Source organism: Phyllobates terribilis, unplaced genomic scaffold (genome assembly GCF_046119375.1).
Source record: "Phyllobates terribilis strain yellow unplaced genomic scaffold, ASM4611937v1 Scaffold_1__5_contigs__length_1240528914, whole genome shotgun sequence".
Classification (NCBI taxonomy): domain Eukaryota; kingdom Metazoa; phylum Chordata; class Amphibia; order Anura; family Dendrobatidae; genus Phyllobates; species Phyllobates terribilis.
In genome coordinates, this window is record NW_027362761.1 from 922,085,436 (window position 1) to 922,100,801 (window position 15,366).

General features: G+C 40.0%; 1 protein-coding gene across 5 annotated transcripts in view; it reads left to right on the plus strand.

The window, feature by feature from the left end:
- JADE1 (jade family PHD finger 1) overlaps window positions 1-15,366 on the plus strand; it is a 69,479-nt gene that overhangs the window by 37,847 nt on the left and 16,266 nt on the right. For all 5 annotated transcript variants that reach the window (XM_073641594.1, XM_073641611.1, XM_073641602.1 and 2 more), the window contains exons 6-8: window positions 1,612-1,823; window positions 9,333-9,500; window positions 10,653-10,769. In XM_073641594.1, the coding sequence (XP_073497695.1) occupies window positions 1,612-1,823; window positions 9,333-9,500; window positions 10,653-10,769 (497 nt within the window). The remainder of the gene's footprint in view (window positions 1-1,611; window positions 1,824-9,332; window positions 9,501-10,652; window positions 10,770-15,366) is intronic.

Below are 15,366 nucleotides of genomic sequence, written 5' to 3' on the forward strand. Positions count from 1 at the left end.
GCTGAAGCCAGGATCTCCTGTGCAGAGCTGGTAAAGGCCAGAATTGGTTTGTCCTATTTATGTGATCTCTCCCATGAAAAAGGAAAATAACAATTCACTTATATATATGCTATTAAAATTTGGGAAAGATTGTAATCTCAAATCACTGATTTCTAGAATAAAAGGGCTTAATTTCGATCACATATCCCATGGCCCCTGACATTTTTTTACTGAAAACCTGAAATGATCAAAGTTCTCCTTGAATCTGCAGCAGTCTCAGAAATGTAAAAGAAGTGTCATGCGGGGTTAGTTTTTATCTCATTAAAAGGATTGTATCATCTTCTTAAATGGGTAAGATTGCAAAGGGCTTGTAAAAATAAGCAACTTTGCAATGAACCTCTTATTAAAAATCTTCTCCTTTCTCCAGTACGCAAGTATTTTCCATATTATGCTGTTTGTTGCTTTGGTTACCAGCCGCCTCTGCAGTGTATAAATAGTAGATAGTTTGTTTCCTAGGCATGGAGAGTGCGCTTACAAGCTCTTTGCCTTAGAGTTTGCAAGAGCTGCTCAGAAGCTGTCGGGAACAGTGCCGCGTCTGCGTTTCTCTGATGCTGCCCTTGCTAGCAGCATGTAATAGCACGCAGACAGGACCAGCCTCTCGACCGAGCTGTCAATCTTCAGGAGTGCAAAGCGTTAATTACCCCCGTGACAAGCAGGGAGGCAGGGGAACTGTGCGCTTCTAAGAACGATATGTGCATATGTTTTTTGAGGATTTTTTTTTTTCTTTATTTTGAGTTTAGCATTTTCAAAAATCTAAAAAAAACTCTTGAAAACCTCTTCCATTTCATTTATATTGTAATTCCATCTTACTAATCATATGAAAAGCCTTTTTTTTTCCTGAAGTGATTTTGTTTGAAAAACTCCTGGTGGGAAAAAAAAGTGCATGTCCCTTCTCTGAAGCGGATCCTGAAGGGAACCTCTCCGCACTGTCCAATCAAAAGACTGAAAAAAAAAAAAAAAAAAAACGCCATCCGAACTCTTCAGGGGATAAAAAACTTCCCAAAGTAGGAACTTTTCCGGAGGCTGTTTTTGCTTGGAAATCTTGTGGGTTTTTTTTACTACCTCAAAAAAAATTTTGAGTTTTGTGTGAACATAGCCTTAAAGTTTTTTTGTTTTTTTTTTAAGAAAACTGCATCAGACATTTCAAAGTAAAAAAACAACAAACAAACTGTGAAGGTGTAAGATGGCTCCATGGCAATAATAGGCCAAAAAACGGGGCAAGCGAATTTTCATGTTCACTGGTCCCCTTTTCCAAAAAGCACAAGTAGACACTGCTAAAAGCGGCAGTTTTTTTGTATTTTGTGGAGAATTTAACAGGATTGGGAGGCTTAAGTCTCTATTAATATATGAATTGTGGTTTCCAATCATAGTGGAAGACTCAAAACTGTGCAGGATTCATCACACCGCAGATCCCCGTGGGGTTTGTCGTTCTGACAGGAAGAATAACATTACACGCCATTCTATGCCTCCTGCCATATTAGACCTAATGAAACCTACAACACAATTGTGAAAGGTCTTCTCATCCCTTCATAGTGCCCGATGAGGGCTCATCCTTAATTTGTTGATTTGTAGGCATGCCACAACTGGATGAATACGTCATGGAGCGAGTAATGGAGGAGTTTGAACAGAGGTGCTATGACAATATGAACCATGCCATCGAGACCCAGGAAGGCCTTGGAATAGAATATGACGAGGATGTCGTATGCGATGTTTGCCAGTCCCCAGATGGAGAGGATGGCAATGAAATGGTCTTCTGTGATAAATGTAACATTTGTGTACATCAGGTAAGGTATATTGGTCATGTGTTCTGGTCTTATAGACTGCACAATGTATTAAAGGGAATCTGTCAGCAGGTTTTTGCTATGTAATCTGAAGACAGCACGAGGTAGGGGTTAAAACACAGATTTCAGTGATGCCGCGCTTATCAAGCTCTGGTTTTATTTGTAATGATTGTTTTAGCACCAGTAGCATATCATTTCTGGACTAGAGCAGGGTCACTGGTAGTCCGACATACCCCCTCTTGTGATGGGCACTTCACTGTCTATAGATATGTACACTGAGAGCCTGGTGGGGGTGGGATTAGCTTTCTCAGCTCTGCTGCATTCTAAATCTAACTACTCTGTGTCACAACTACTGCACCCAGTAATCTAAGGGATACATTGTTGGATTCAGGGTCTCTTTACATTATACTGCTCTAAGATGAGGTAGCAAAACCTGGTGACAGATTCCCTTTAACTTGTTACCTTTTATGGGGGGTGGTTAAATTTGGCAAACTGCTCTGACAAGTATTGTCGCAGCCCCTTTTTCAGTTTATAGCATAGTAATGATTGCCATTAATTAGGCAGCAGTTTTTCCTTTTACCCCTTTAAAGTCATGACGTATTAATACACGTCAGTGCCCTGGGCTTTAAGAGCCTGACCCGTATTAGTATGTCATTGCGCGATCGCCGCCGGGTGTCAGCTGATTGTCACAGCTGACACCCAGGAACAATGTGCAGGGAGCGGTCCCGCACCGCTCCCGGCATATTAACCCCCTAAGGGGAGGTGATCGCAATACTTCCGGCCTCCAGCGCTGTCTGCGGCGGCTTCTCGGATGTTGCCATGACGACCCGATGTCGTCATGACAACATCCGGGTCACCAGACAGCAGGAAGATTTTTGGTCATGTGCAGTACATGACCAAACTATCTTCTCACTGTGCAGCGCTGAGAGCCTGCATGGCACAGGGATGGTGCTCCATCCCTATGCTATGCAGGCGATCAGAATGAAAAAAGTGAAAGTCCCAGAGTGGGACAAAGTATAAAAATAAAAAAACTGTCAGAAGGTGAAAAAAAAATATAAAAAAAAATTGTAAAAATATTTTTTTAAAAAATAATCCACCAAAAATAAAAATATAATGTACCCATCAATAAATATTATGAAAAAAAACAATAAAAGTACACATATTTGGTATTGCCGCATCCGGAACGACCTGACCTATAAAATTGTCCCACTAGTTAACCCCTTCAGCGAACACTGTAAAAAAAAAAAAAAAAAAAAAAAGCGAAGCAAAAAGCAATGCTTTATCATCGTACTGCCCAAAAAAATGGAATAACGCGCAATCAAAAAGTCGAATATAAATAAAAATGATACCGCTGAAAACGTCATCTTGTCCCGCAAAAAACAAGCCGGCATACAGCTCCATCAGCCGAAAAATCAAAAAGTTATAGCTCTCAGAATAAAGCGATTCCAAAAAATATTTTTTTCTATAAAATAGCTTTTATTGTGTAAAAGCGCCAAAACGTAGAAAAGCGATATAAATGTTGTACCGCTGTAAACGTACTGACCCGAAAAATAAAGCTGCCTTATCAATTTTACCACACGCGGAGCAGAATAAAAAAATGTTAAAAAAACACAATTCCTGAATTGTTGGTTTTTGTTTATTCTGCCTCTCAAAAATCGGAATAGAAAGGGATCAAAAAATGTCACGTGCCTGAAAATGGCACCAATAAAAATGTCAACTCATCCCGCAAAAAACAAGCCATCACATGACTGTCGGCCAAAATATGGAAAAATTATAGCTCTCAAAATATGGCGATGCAAAAACTAGATTTTACAAAAAAAATGCGTGTGTGTGAGACAGCTGTCAATCATAAAAACCCGATATGATTCTGGTATCTCTGTAGTCGCACCGACCCGAAGAATAAAGTCGTCTAATCACATTGGAGCTCCCCCACAAGTGACCCCAGGGTGGTGAGCATTTTGAACCCCCAGGTGCTTCACAAATTAAAATGAAAAAAGAAAATTTTTCTGGAATTTTTTTTTTTTCACTTTTACGAATCAATTTGTGAAGCACCTGGGGGTTCAAAATGCTCACCACCCATCTAGATAAGTTCCCAGGGGGGTCTAGTTTCCAAAATGGGGTCACTTGTTGGGGAGCTCCAATGTTTAGGCACACAGGGGCTCTCCAAACGCAACATGGTTCCAATTTGTTAGCGGACACCATGTCGCGTTTAGAGAGCCCCTGTGTGACTAAACATTGGAGCTCCTCCACAAGTGACCCCATTTTGGAAACTAGACCCCCCAGGGAACTTATCTAGATGGGTGGTGAGCATTTTGAACGCCCTGGTGCTTCACAAATTAATCCGTAAAATGAAAAAAGAAATTTTTTTGTGGAAATTTTTTTTTTTTCATTTTTACGGATTAATTTGTGAAGCACTCAAAATATGGCGATGCAAAAACTAAATTGTACAAAAAAATGCGTCTTTTAGTGTGCGACAGCTGTCAATCATAAAAACCCGATATGATTCTGGTATCTCTGTAGTCGCACCGACCCGAAGAATAAAGTCGTCTAATCACTTATACCACACTAGGAACGGCGTAAAAATTAAACGCTGGGGTTGGGGTTAGGGTTATTTTTTTTTTTTCAAAAGTAAAAAAAAAAAAAAAAAAAAAAAATGATATGGCAACCAATGTTGGGCGCAAGTGCTCGCTACTTGAGTTTGCATCTTGTGCTTGGGTATGAATTGAGTATCGTGGGTGCTCGAGTCTCCGCCCCATATGCTTCGCGGCCAAAAAAACCTTGCGGGGATTGCCTGCCATGCACGAGCGATCCCCGCATGTTTTTTTTTTTGGGTGTCTAATAACTGTGAAACATGCAGGCGACTCGAGCACCCTTGATACATGGTGCATACCTGAGTACCCGATGCAAACTCAAGTAGCGAGCACTTGAGCTCAAGACTAATGACAGCTTATTCAATATGATGACCTAATGTTGTCAAATTCTGTGTCGTACCTCTGGGTTCAAAATGTTCACTATACCCCTTGATAAAATCCTTGAGGGGTGTAGTTTCCAAAATGGAGTCAATTGTGGGGGGTTTCCACTATTTAGGCACATCAGGGGCTCCCCAAATGCAACATGGCGTCCGCTAATTATTCAAGCAAATTTTACAATCAAAAAGTCAAATGGCGCTCCTTCCCTTCCGAACCCTGCCGTGCGCCCAAACAGTGGTTTTTCCCCACGTATGGGGTATCTGCTTGCCCAGGGGAAGTTGCACAGCAAATTTTGGGGTCCATTTTTTCTTGTTACCCCTGCGGAAAAAAAATAATTTGGGTCTAAAGTAACATTTTTGTGAAAAAAGTTAATTGTTAATTTTTTTCTTCCACATTCCAAAAATTCCTGTGAAGCACCTGAAGGGTTAATAAAGTTCTTGAATGTGGTTTTGAGCTCCTTGAGGGGTGCAGTTTTTAGAATGGTGTCACTTTTGGGTAATTTCTGTCATAAAGACCCCTCAAAGTGACTTCAAATATGATGTGGTCCCTAAAAAAAAATGGTTTTGTAAATTTTGTTGGAAAAATTAGAAATCGCTGGTCAACTTTTAACCCTTATAGCTCCCCAATAATAAAAAAAAAAATTTGGCTCCAAAATTGTGCTGATGTAAAGTAGACATGTGGGAAATGTTACTTATTAACTATTTTGCGTGACATATCTCTCTGATTTAAGGGCATAAAAATTAAAATTTTGAAAATTGCAAAATTTTCAAAATTTTCGCCAAATTTCTGTTTTTTTTCACAAATAAACGCAAGTGATATCAAATGAATTTTACCACAATCATGAAGTACAAGATGTCACGAAAAAACAGTCTCAGAATCAGGTGGATCCGTTGAAGCGTTCCAGAGTAATTACCTCATAAAGTGACAGTGGTCAGAATTGAAAAAATTGGCCCGGTCATTAACGTGCAAACCACCTTGGGTTGTAAAGGGGTTAAGCTTGATCTGAGTTTATGGATGAGCCATATATATGAAGACCCATCAATCATTCAGTATGCTGTATGGGATATAATGATTGTACTTGATAAAAAAAAAAAAATAATAAATCCGTTTTCACTAACAATAAGAAAAATTCCAAAAATTGGAATCACCCCCCTTTAAAAATAAGGAAATGAAAAAAAAAAAAAGCATATTTGGTATTGGTGTCCATAAAAGTCTGATTAACATTAAGTTACCTGTAAGTAAATGACGTCAGAAGAGCGGAAAAAAACAAAACAGAATTGTGTTTTTTTTGGATGACACAACGCAGCAAAAAAAAAAAAAGCAAAAATCTATCGAAATTCATGACACCTTGGACCAGTTGATGCGCCGGAAGGCAGCGAAACGGCCGTTGTCCTCAGTTCTTTCCCACCTGCACACCCTTCGGGGTCTCCGTCCAACACCGCTTGCTAACATGAATTGTTGGCAGAAATAAAAGATATTTTCAGACAAATTGGTGAGTGCTACCTTTATTTTTTCTTCGATTTGATGATTCACATTCACTTGGCTGTGCACCACTGCAGATCTGGGAGCATTTACTCGAAGGTGAATTGACTTTTCAATTGAGCAGAGGTGCTGCCAATAAATGCATAAATCAATATATGTATCAATAAAAACGTCAGCTCCCCACTCAAAACACACATCCTCATACTGCTGCATCGGCTGGAAAATGAAAATGTTACGCATCTTAGAAAATGGCAAAACAAGTGGATTATTTATTTTTTTTTGCAAATTTTTGAATTTTTCTTCCCCCCTCTACATAAATAAAAATAACAAAGTACAACTATAATATATATTTGTTTTCGCCACAATTGTACTAACCTGGAGAGTCATTTTACCTCACAATGAATGGTGTGAAATCGAAACTCAAACAACTGCAACTATGCATTTTATTTTTTTATGCTATTTGACTAAACCTGGAGTGTCATTTAAAGCTACAACTTATCTGACTGCAAAGCTCTCATACGTCGATGTGGACGAAAAATAAATAGGTTCTAACTCTGGGAAGAAGGGGAGGAAAAAATGAAAAACCACACAATATAGAAAATTGGCAGGTTGGGAAGGGGTTTAGGTGGATAGTGTTCTCTTGGCATGTGTTGGATACCAAGTTCCTCTGACTGTGAGATGGTGAGTAACATAGTAATGCAGGATTACTTGTCACCACTTCAGCCAGCGCTTGATGGAGTACAAGGTGATCTGAGGCCTCTGTGGTTATGGGGTTATAAGCCGCCGACAGGCTTGTCACAGTCGTCATCCTCCCGGTATTAATTACCCGTCACACTGTGTACACCGCGAACACGCATTTTATACAGCATATGCTGCCTACTGTACAGTATTCATAATATCCATGGTCTGATGATTAATGATGGGCTGGTCATGTGACTAATAATAGCAATCCGAGGTTCAGCACTTTTGGTGACAGTAATGTATGTGATAGAGACAAATAGTCGTCTTGGTTAAAGTTGATAAGAAACGTGTTTTCTTAGCATTAAGAGATGTTTGACACTGAGACGTAGATTGTAACTGTTCACGTCATGTGAGTGATGACAGGCCTGTCCAATACGTGCTTCATGGCTGACACCGCGCACTTGGTAAAGAAGCGGGATGGAGGCCTGACATCATTCCCCGGCTGTCTGCTGTATGGTTAAGGCCAAATAGATTTTCTGTGAAATGTAATGACATAATTAAATAATGTGCAGATAAGCACGGGACTTAGCAGGAACCTGAATAATGAACTTGTGCTCTGAATTTGGGTATGGCTGTAATACTGTATAGGTTCTGCCCATTGAGGCAAAGACTTCCACCCGTAATTGTGCTTTTGTCTTTTCCTCCCCTTATTCCACGAGCCATAACTTCTGTTATTTTTCTACCGACATGGCCATAAGAGGGCTTGTTTTTTTAAATGACTAGCATTATTTTTGAATTATGCCATTCATTTACCATTCAGTGTACTGAAAAGGGGGAACAAAATTCCAAGTGAAGGTTTTTGTTTTTTTAATTTTTTTTACAGCGTTAATTGTGCTCTAAAAAATGACCGCGCAATATGATTCTCCAGATCAGCACAATTATCACAATACCAAGCTATATAGGTTTTTGTTTTTTACATTCTCCGAGACTTGTAATATTTTTAGATGGATGGCGCTGTTTGAGGGCTTGTTTTTTGCATGGTAAGCTGACATTTTTATTGATACCATTTAGGGATTGGTATCATGTTTTGATCGCTTCCCATTGTGTTTTATGGCAGAGTTGTGGTAACCAAAAAAAATCACAATTCTGATGTTTTTATTTTTTAACTTTAGATTTTGATAGATCAGACTTTTACAGACACAGCAATACCAAATGTTTTATTTTTCATTTCTATATTTTTAATAAAACAAAGGAGGTGAATTGATTTTAAGCTTTTTCTTTTTTTTTCTAAATTTATTTTTAGTCGTGTTATTGCTTGTTCTACATACAGCAATACCATAGTACAGAAGCATATTGTCAAAAATCACAGTCTACTGCGAAGCCCAGCCACAGTCTGGTCTTCACAGGAGCACCGTTGTGGCAGGCACATGGGTCTTCAGCTGACCCCCGGCTGTCATTGGCACTCCGCAATCATGTCGCAGGGCGGATGGGTGCATGTAACCGCACACCCTCTTCCCCCAGACTGTGTTCTTTAAAGGGAGTCTGTCAATTTCAAAAAGCATTTCAAACTATACTGTGATATAGGGGACTTAGACACTGTAAATATCATACTAGCACTGCACCTGTTACTGGTATAGTGCCTGAGGATATAACATTTCATCGTATGAAGATGAGGGGGCTGCAGAGAATGTATCCTTGGCGTGGACAGGAGCTTAAAGGGTTTTTCCCACAAACAAAAGTTCATTTTAAAAATTGTCGGTGTCTGACCGTGTACGGAATCTGGTCTGATCATACCACATCTCCTGGGCAGGGGAGGAAGCAAGAGACAATACAGATATTACAGCATGGGATCACAGGATTCATTTTGTGAGGTAAAATATTGTTTAAAACAGGCAGTGAAATGTTTTACCTCACAAAATGAATCCTCTGTGATCCCCTGATGTTCTGTCTGTATGGTCTTTTGCTTCCGCCACTGCCCAGGAGCTGTGGTATGTTCAGTACATGGTCAGACACGGCCATTGATTAAAAGGAACTTTTGTTCGTGGGAAAACCCCTTTAAGCACCATTATGCCCCCTTGATTTGCATGTTGGAAACTTTCACCGCTTCTGATTCCCAGAGCAAACTCTGCCTAAAGTTAGTGCCCAGGCGCACAGTAGGCAGGCCCACCCTTCTCTGCTGATGTCGCTCACTACACTGATACACTCACAGAAGTGGATGGAGTTTCATCAGTTCGTGCTACAGTAGCTTTCTGTGGGGTCCTCCCATGCATCTTTTGGTAGGTACTTTTCCCTCAGTAAACCACATAGGTCCTTCTATTTTGGAGATGCCCTGATCCTGTATATGCTGCAGGCTAATGATCCTCTCTTCCCTTGGTTTCAGGCATGTTATGGCATATTGAAAGTGCCGGAAGGAAGTTGGTTGTGCCGGACCTGTGCCTTAGGGGTACAGCCAAAGTGCTTATTGTGCCCGAAGAAAGGAGGGGCTATGAAGCCCACACGCAGTGGCACCAAGTGGGTCCATGTCAGCTGTGCTCTGTGGATTCCTGAGGTATTAAATGTTCTTTCTCTAAGTAAAGTCAGTCATTTTTATTCAATTGATAACCATATCATCTACACATGTTTGGACACTGGTAACGTGGTTTTCGAGTGTGGCTGTATATATTCCTTTACTGATACATATGCTCCTCATCATTGAAATTGCAACACCAAGAAGGGAAAGTGCAGCGTAACTAGACCTGCTTCTTTAGTGGGGCCAACATTCCCTCAAACAGATAACCATACTAATATATATATTACACATACCTCTGTTTGGTTTAATAAGCACCATTGACGAAACCATTCTGACTTTATCCATGTTTCAGTGCCAAAGTTTGACAACCTTTCCGATGTCTATCTTCTGAGCACGAATGTAACTTCTTGCAGTAGAGCACGCTTATCTATATTATATGGTACCAAGAAGGAAAAGTTGTAGAACTATGGAAATCATAGGAGGGATAGACATATTAGTGATATGCAAATGATGAAAAAAGGGAAAGAAAATATTCAGAACAACTCAATTTATTTAGTATTGAGTATGAGCGCAGAAATATACACACTTGCACGTCTTGGTTGCTATCAAATCATCAAGATCTTCTGCTGGCACCTTTTTTACCAACTAATGATGCCATATATATGCTTGATGAGAGACAAGTCTTGGTACAGGCGATGGTGGCATGTTTAAGCCACGCACGCTGCTCACAGTAGCACAATCAAAATGCAGTCTTGCACTGTCGTGTTGAAAAACAGATCTAAGACACTTTGAAAAAATGGTGCTCATACTTGATACTGACTAAATCGAAATGTTTCGAAAATTATTTTTCATCATTTGCACATCATTAAAATGTCTATCAGTACTGTAATTTCCATGATCCCATGACTTCCCTTCTTGTTGCTGCAATTTCATTGTTGAGAATGAATGTGTCTGCCACTGGCTTCCATTAAAAAAATTATTTGTATATACAGTATATTTATACTTGGAGCATTTCCTGTTTTCATCTTACCTAAATGTAAGAATTTACCACGCTATGAACAAATATAAATTTCTCGAGCATTTTTTTTTGCTTCTTATTCGTATATTTACTCCCACTCTTCTTAGTGGGAGGTTTTATTGCAGCTACTGCAGAGCCTTTTGTGTAATAATGATATATTGTTGTTCTCCTAGGTGAGCATTGGCAGTCCAGAAAAGATGGAGCCCATTACTAAAGTGTCTCACATACCCAGCAGTCGCTGGGCTCTTCTCTGCAACTTGTGTAATGATAAGTTTGGGGCCTGCATACAGGTAAGGCTTGCTTAATGTAACTATTTTAAAGGGGTTGTTAGAGATTTTTTTTTTTAATATTAGAGTTGCAGCTATACTCAAAATAGAAACGGTTTATTATGCTTTTTAGGCAAACCTGAAAAGGAATTTCAGAGAAATATACCAATCGACACCATTTTTGTTAAACAGGCAAAGCAAGTGTAAGAATCCAAATGTCCAAAACTACAGGGAGGGTCATTTATATGGATACACCTAAATTAAATGGGAATGGTTGGTGATATTAACTTCCTGTTTGTGACACATTAGTATATGGGAGGGGGAAAACTTTTCCAGATGGGTGGGGACCATGGTGGCCATTTTGGATCCAACTTTATTTTTTTAAATGGGAAGAGGGTCATGTGACACATCAAACTTATTGAGGATTTCATAAGAAAAACAATGGTGTGCTTGGTTTTAACGTAACTTTATTCTTTCATGAGTTATTTACAAGTTTATGACCACTTATAAAATGTGTTCAAAGTGCTGCCCATTGTGTTGGATTGTCAATGCAACTCTCTTCTCCCACTCTTGACACACTGATAGCAACACCGCAGAAGAAATGCTAGCACAGGCTTCCAGTATCCATTGTTTCAGATGCTGCACATCTCGTATCTTCACAGCATAGACAATTGCCTTCAGATGACCCCAAAGATAAAAGTCTAAGGTGGTCAGATCGGGAGACCTTGGTGGCCATTCAACTGGCCCACAACGACCCATCCACTTTCCAGGAAACTGTTCATGTAGGAATGCTTGGACCTGACACCCATAATGTGGTGGTGCACTATCTTGTTGGAAAAACTCAGGGAACGTGCCATCTTCAGTGCATAAAGAGGGCAACACGTCATCATGTAGCAATTTCAGATATCCAGTGGCATTGAGGTTTCCATTGATGAAGAATGGCCCCACTATCTTTGTAACCCCATATACCACACCATACCATCAATTTTTGTGTTCCAACAGTCGTGGAGGGATCTATCCACTGTGGGTTAGTGTCAGACCAATAGCGGTGGTTTTGTTTGTTAACTTCACCATTCACAAAAAAGTTTGCCTCATCACTGAACATAATGCTCTGTGTAATCTGAGGGTCCTGTTCCAGTTTTTGTGTTGCCCATTCTGCAAATTCAGTGTACCGATCTGGGTCATCCTCGTCAAGATGCTGCAGCAGCTGGATTTTGTAAGGGTGCCATTTGTGAGTAGCTAATATCCGCCGAAGGGATGTATGACTGATGCCACTCTTCAATAACATGCGGCGAGTGCTACACTGTGGGCTCTTGCTGAATGAAGCTAGGACAGCCACTGATGTTTCTTCATTAGTGACCGTTTTCTTGCGTCCACATTGCGGCAAATCCAACACTGAACCTGTTTCACGAAATTTGGCAAGCAGTTTGCGAACTGTAGCATGGGAGATGGGTGGTCTCGTAGGGTGTCTTGCATTGAAATCTGCTGCAATGACACGGGTACTGCGTTCACCAAACATCAACACAATCTCTATCCACTTCTCACGTGTTAACCTCTGAGACATGTCAATGGCTGTAAACAAAGAGAAACTTGTAAATAACTCATGAAAGCATAACGTTACGTTAAAACCAAGCACACCATTGTTTTTCTTATGAAATTCTCAATAAGTTTGATGTGTCACATGACCCTCTTCCCATTGAAAAAAATAAAGTTGGATCCAAAATGACCGCCATGGTCACCACCCATCTGGAAAAGTTTTCCCCCTCCCATATACTAATGTGCCACAAACAGGAAGTTGATATCACCAGCCATTTCCATTTTATTTAGGCGTATCCATATAAATGGCCCACCCTGTAGAGTATTGTACACACAATTTTTCTTTTGGCTGCTGGGCAGCATGGTGGCTCAGTAATCAGTGTTGCTTTGCAGCGCTGGGGTCCTGGGTTCATCTCCCACCAAGGACAACATCTGCAATATAATTAATAAATGAAACTATTGACACCTCTATTTTTTAAAGCATTATTACTTTGCAGCATTTTTTTTTCTCCACACCTACCGAAAACATTTGCACAGTACTGTATATAGCTCTTTAAAGGGAATCTGTCAGCAGGATTTCACACCCTAGACTGTTTATATACAAGTGTAGCTCTTTCATAGACAAGTCCAACAATACCTTTACATAGCCAGTTCATTCTTCCTTAACTGAGAAATCAGCGTTTCAATACATATGCAAATGAAGCTGAAGAACAATTTATAGATCTGAATTCTCTGTCACTCCAGCTCTATTCCTCACTCAGCATAGTCACCTCCTGCTAGGCTCATTTGCCTTATGTCCCAAAGCAAAATAGGCTGTAAGTCAAGTAGTAAGAGGCTGGGCGGGGAATAGAGCTGGAGTGATGGAGGCTTCAGATCTACAGCCTCATTTGCATATCAGTTCAAATGCTGATTTCTCAGTAATGGAGGAACTGACTTGTCATGTAAAAATATTGCTGGACTTGTGTGCGAAAGAGCGACATGCACATATTTGGGGTTTGAAATTCTGCAAATTCTTTCCAGCAGTATTCGCCCTATAACAATAACAGGGAGCTAGTCTTTGGTTTTCTTCCAACAGCACAAATTATGACAGACATGAAGTTAAAAATCACTCATCACATAGAAGCACTGCAATCCAATAAGGCAATCTGAATACAGTAAAGTACAATACAGCCATCCTGGTGGATCGGCGTACTCTGGGTGCTGTGCTGACGGAGACTGACTAACTCAGTTTGGAATTGGATTGATTTTATTTGTGAGATACTAAAATTTGTGCTTGGCTGTGCTGGTGTAACCAGTAATCAGCAGGAACAACAGTGGGGACGCCGATGGCCCCAACTATTGCGGATATTTCGGGGGCATTTAGAGATTAATGTAGTCTTCAATACATTCAACCCTTTAGTTACACATTGAAAAATATCATGCATAAAATTCAAAAATAATTCAATGTGGTGGGGAACTCAATCGGTGTTTGATAACTTTGTGAACTATTTGAAATAAAAATAAGGTGAAAATGCATTTTACAAGTAAAATTGAAGGTACCCGAATTATTCACACGCGCGGGTATCCCAATCCTACAGTAACTAATAAATTATAGCATTAGGATTATCATCCATACCACTTAATGGGCAGTCTTTTACAGTTGTGCTGCATTAACGGTTATGAAGTTTCCTTTTTAACATACTCCCTTGAATTGAGTTCAAGATTACAAAACTGGGGTTACCCGCTTAATGTCACTCCAAAATGATTTGAAAGAGCATATCAAAAAGCAATTGTATTATCTTCTCAATACAATCCTATGAGTAACCTTATCAAATCTAGAATTAGGAAGAATTGCTGTAAGATTGAAAGCGACTCTGTATCTGAAATCACTATTAGAAAACCATGAATTTCATTTAGACAAAGCAGAAATGTAAAGGATGTGGTAGCATGATGCAAACTGGCTTAAAGGTATGTACCGAGAGGTAATTCTAAATGCCGACATTGTAACTGGTGTGCGCAGGGACATCTCTAGGCATTTTAATTTGGGGCCTGTGCCCTGAATCTTATTTCCTACAAACGGTCACTGTTGCGCTGGTGAACAGTGCCACCCAGCCGGCTGGTGAGGGCACTTACTGCTGGGCCAGTAATCTGGAAGCCAAAGTTTCCACCGCTCCGATACACTAGAGTTCCCGCTACTTATCCTCACTTTAGTCCCTGTTGCTCCCCTTTTCTGGAGTCTTCAGTTCAGCCCAGGACGTGAAAAGAAGCTGACCATTGTGTGTGCATAAGTATATGCATGTATGAGACATAATAATATAATGAATGTAGATTGTGTGCATGAGTCTGTGTAGTGAATGTGTGTGTGTAAATATGTAGGTAATGAAATATATGTTTGCATTGGAAGGTGTTATAACGTGGCAGATATACAGCATTGTTATAAGGCCAGGTACACATGAACTTCTTGACCCGACAGAGGACGAAGGGTTAATGGTCCACTATGGACATGCCTTTTAATTTAGCAAAATAAAAAAATGACATGCTGAAGATGTAAATATATATATGACTGACAAAGTATCTGCAAAGTTCATGTCCACATTTTGTAACACCCCCTCCCCCTCTTACTGCCATTGCCCTATAAATTAGTTGGTGGAATTCACCCTTAAAAAAAAAAAAAAAAAAAAAGTTCATTAGTACAACCTCACATGTATCCTCCAAGACCACTCACATTGCACCTGGGCAGTGGAAGCATGACCTTGGGCTGTAAAAATAAGAAACCAAGTAAATCCTTGCTCCACTGCACAATGGTTCTGTCACTTTGTACCCAGTCCACTTGTTGCTTGGCTGCAGGTAGAAGTTTCCTTTCCCTCGGTCTCCATTCTATTGCCCAGCGTTTCTTCTGTCCCTAGTTATATAAAGACCATGTGGATAGACATGATTTTTAGTACCTTTAGTTTGTTTATGGCTCACTCCTGACCATGAACTATGCAGAAAAGGCAATAAAGCCACCAGACTATAAGCATTGCATTCTCCATAAGATCCTGGAGCATCTCTTCTTAAAACCATGTGCTGTGATATTCCTCTGTCATTCCTCCTGGAAATGTATCAA